The 3312-nt window shown below is 42.3% G+C and overlaps 1 protein-coding gene across 1 annotated transcript; it reads right to left on the bottom strand.

The window, feature by feature from the left end:
• cdkn2aipnl (CDKN2A interacting protein N-terminal like) lies at window positions 1–1092 on the bottom strand. Its single transcript, XM_084170871.1, has 3 exons — window positions 741–1092; window positions 495–597; window positions 1–296 (listed from the first exon to the last, which is right to left on the bottom strand). Exons 1-3 carry the CDS (start codon window positions 950–952, stop codon window positions 288–290), a joined length of 324 nt encoding a protein of 107 aa, XP_084026997.1. The 5' UTR covers window positions 953–1092; the 3' UTR covers window positions 1–287.
• Window positions 1093–3312: the final 2220 nt, after the last annotated feature.

Here is a 3312-nt window from a genome sequence, read left to right as displayed (position 1 = left end):
TGGCTTTACAATGTTTATTATTTCAACATGTTCTCACCAATGTTATTCAGATAATGGGAATTGTCGATCGAGTACATTAGATATTGAAGCAGGCCAATCAACTAAAATGATTTTAATATATAAAATGTTTCAAAAGTTAATCGCTTATGTTACATTTGTCGTAATACATGATAAAAAACCTATAAGAAGCTTGCATGTTAATAAAATAACATTTCAAAATCATATGTATCTGGAAAGAGTAAGTTGGACAGTAAGGTAATCCATCCATAACAGAGCAGGTCCTCCAATCATCGTTTCTGAAGGAGAGGGAGAGAGAATGGTTATAGTGGTGTGTCCTAACACTGTTAACTTGCCTCGTTTCCTTTGGTCTGTGTCTGTGATCACTGACCTGAATGACCTAAATTAAGTGGATAGGAGAAAGTAATATGTTGGAAGGCCTAGTCTAAGACAAGACAAGAAGATGAGGCATTATTTTGGTATGAAATAGAACTTACCTGGTTTTTCATGACCTCATCTCTGGTTTTGAAAACAGGAGCATCCTCCACCACAATTCCTTCAGCCATTTCCTTCATTTTCTCCAGGAGGTCTGGACTGTATCTGAGAGAGCATGCAGAAACAGCAGTTAGTTACATTGCATGCCACACATTAGGTACATGATGGTATGCTAGAAGGCATTTTAGCTAAATAACAACTCAAGTACCAGTAGTCAATGCACGTGATGTGTATTATTGTTTACTCACCGACAGCCAAGAAACACGTTGTTGGCCCATACCATGGACAATGCTAGCAGCTGGTCAATGTGTGGGTCCTCAAAGTCGTTTATATTTCTGAATAGGAATTCCCTCCTGGCCTTCCATTGTTTTTCACTCTCTGAGATGCCACGATATGTATCTACAAGCTCGGCCAAATGCCTGTTTTGTTCAATGAATTCCTCGATATCCACCTCGGCCATTTCGACAAGTAAACCACGCTTCCGTACTACAAAATGCTTGTGCGCAGAGAGGAAGGCAGGAAGCTCGTGCGAAAGTCCCAGCAAAGACAGAACAGTATGCAGATGTACTAAAACTACTTCTCCAATAGAAATCTCATTCTTCATCTTCTTCTTCTTCTTCTATGGGTTTTATGGCAGATTACAACCCCAAAACGTTTATCACCGCCACCAACTGGACGGGGTTGAAAAAACCAAGGTACAAATAAAACCCATATGTGATAGAGAAAGCCAACTTAATCCACCCAAAATACAACTATAAAAACTACATTGAGAAAACTAAAACCTCCCACTTCTTCCTTCCTTCAAATCTGCATACCTCCCTTCTCAGGCTCTATGACCTGAGAGGGTGGTACGGCTTGTGACAATACATTTACATTTTAGTCATTTAGCAGACGCTCTTATCCAGAGCGACTTACAGTTAGTGAATACATTTTTTTTTATACTGGCCCCCCGTGGGAATCGAACCCACAACCCTGGCGTTGCAAACGCCATGCTCTATCAACTGAGCTACATCCCTGCCGGTCATTCCCTCCCCTACCCTGGACGACGCTGGGCCAATTGTGCGCCGCCCATGAGTCTCCCGGTCGCGGCCGGCTGCGACGGAGCCTGGATTCGAACCAGGATCTCTAGTGGCACAGTTAGCACTGCGATGCAGTGCCTTAGACCACTGCGCCACTCAGGAGTACACTGTGCCACTCAGGAGTACAGAATACTCCATGCAACTCCTCTGCCGAGAAAGTCTTTCAGTCCCAGGAACCGTTCTGCTTCATCCACAAGTATATATATTCCCCACCTTGGCAGTGCCATTAATCACCATGGCTGTAAAGACCACAAAGTCCACCTTCTTAACCTTTAACATATCTGGGTCCTGCTGTTGAAAGTCAACCCCTGCAGCCTTCAGTGAAGGCCTATCCACCACCATAGACTCTTCAGGAGCACCATTCGAACCCTCAACTCTTTTAACAGCCGCTGCATATGAAATGCTCTGGACAGCCCTGACTTTGGCTACCTCATTCTCTTTCACCCTTGTTGGGCATTCTAAAGACGTGGCTTCATGGTTCCCATCACAATTGCAACATGTCACATTTTCATCACTTTTAAAACACATGATATGATATTTTCCATAAATGTAACATCTCGGCTTCTCCCTTCTGCAAACCCTTGAAATATGTCCAAAAGCTTTACAATGATCACACTGCATTGGTCTTGGAACAAATGCTCTGACTCTGTAGTTTATATATCCCAACTGCACTTGAGAGACTCCATATGAAAATAAAAATAAAGAACAGATAGACTCTTCACTTTTTATTCATTCAACACATGATTCATCTGACGAGCATCAATCACTCCAGGAATAGAGACACAGGACACATCAAACTTCTCCAATCGGGTGAGGCTCAACACACACTGCTTCTGATCCTCAGAAGAACAAACATTTTAAAAATGCCCGCCTCTCGTGGTAATAGAAATCCTCCATCACACTTGTAGGCGATGTCATGGCAACGTTGGCTAGCAAAGCTCATGCGTAGAACACCTCATCCGGTCTAACGGTCTTCTCGCGCCAAACTGTGCATGTGCAAGCCGTGAAATCAAAGGCACTTCTTCGATATAAAGTAGTTTTATACGAAAATGAAAACGTGTCATTTAGTCACTTTCACGAGGTTGGAGTAATAACATATTGAGATACTTAAGACATTGGCTCGAATCTAGGTTGTGCCTTTAGATTTCGAGAAAATTAACAACTAAGGAATAATTTTTTACTTCTCTCATTGCCTTCTCAAACTCCAAATCCCGGCCTGGTCTGTTTGGTCTGTTTCGCAATCGTCCCCGGAAGTCTTGCAATGTTGCGCCTCTGGGTTTAGAAACTCTGTGTTACCAGTATTTATTACAGCCCCATCCTGTGGCCGAATAGAGAACAACATTTTCCAAATGTCTGCACTCCTACTGACCGGTACTGGAGGATTTTTTGAAATCATTAAATTGAATCCCTACTTTGTGTACAAATATAGCCTGCTTTATGTGCATCAGCCTTCCTGTAGCCTCTGCTAATAAATCGGGACTTTTTAGGCACACGATGTAGCACGCTTGCCCTGACTTTGCCAGGTTGTTGGTTCAAACCCGGATTTAGCTGTTCCCACTCTATTGCAACAGATTTATCCAATTCAACTCTGCAATGTAATTAAGAAGCTAATTGTGGGTTAGGGGGACACATACGAATTTTGTGACCTATTCTAATTAATAGCATTTCCAGAAAGCATGGATTATTGAGTCATTGTTAGGTTTACACTTAAGACATGAATTTGTGAATTTTGTCTCTTGTA

The sequence above is a fragment of the Coregonus lavaretus genome, assembly GCF_964263955.1.
Source record: "Coregonus lavaretus genome assembly, chromosome: 10".
Classification (NCBI taxonomy): Eukaryota; Metazoa; Chordata; class Actinopteri; order Salmoniformes; family Salmonidae; genus Coregonus; species Coregonus lavaretus.
Note: the sequence above shows the minus strand (reverse complement) of the source record. Positions and strands in the feature narration are given on the sequence as shown.

What these genes read in the sequence shown, in the direction of transcription:
- cdkn2aipnl (XM_084170871.1), bottom strand. Translation starts at nt 952, where the DNA reads ATGGCCGAGGTGGATATCGAGGAATTCATTGAACAAAACAGGCATTTG. An exon ending in AACGTGTTTCTTGGCTGTCG is followed by an intron (nt 598 to 740) that starts GTGAGTAAACAA and finishes ATGCTCTCTCAG; the next exon opens with ATACAGTCCAGACCTCCTGG.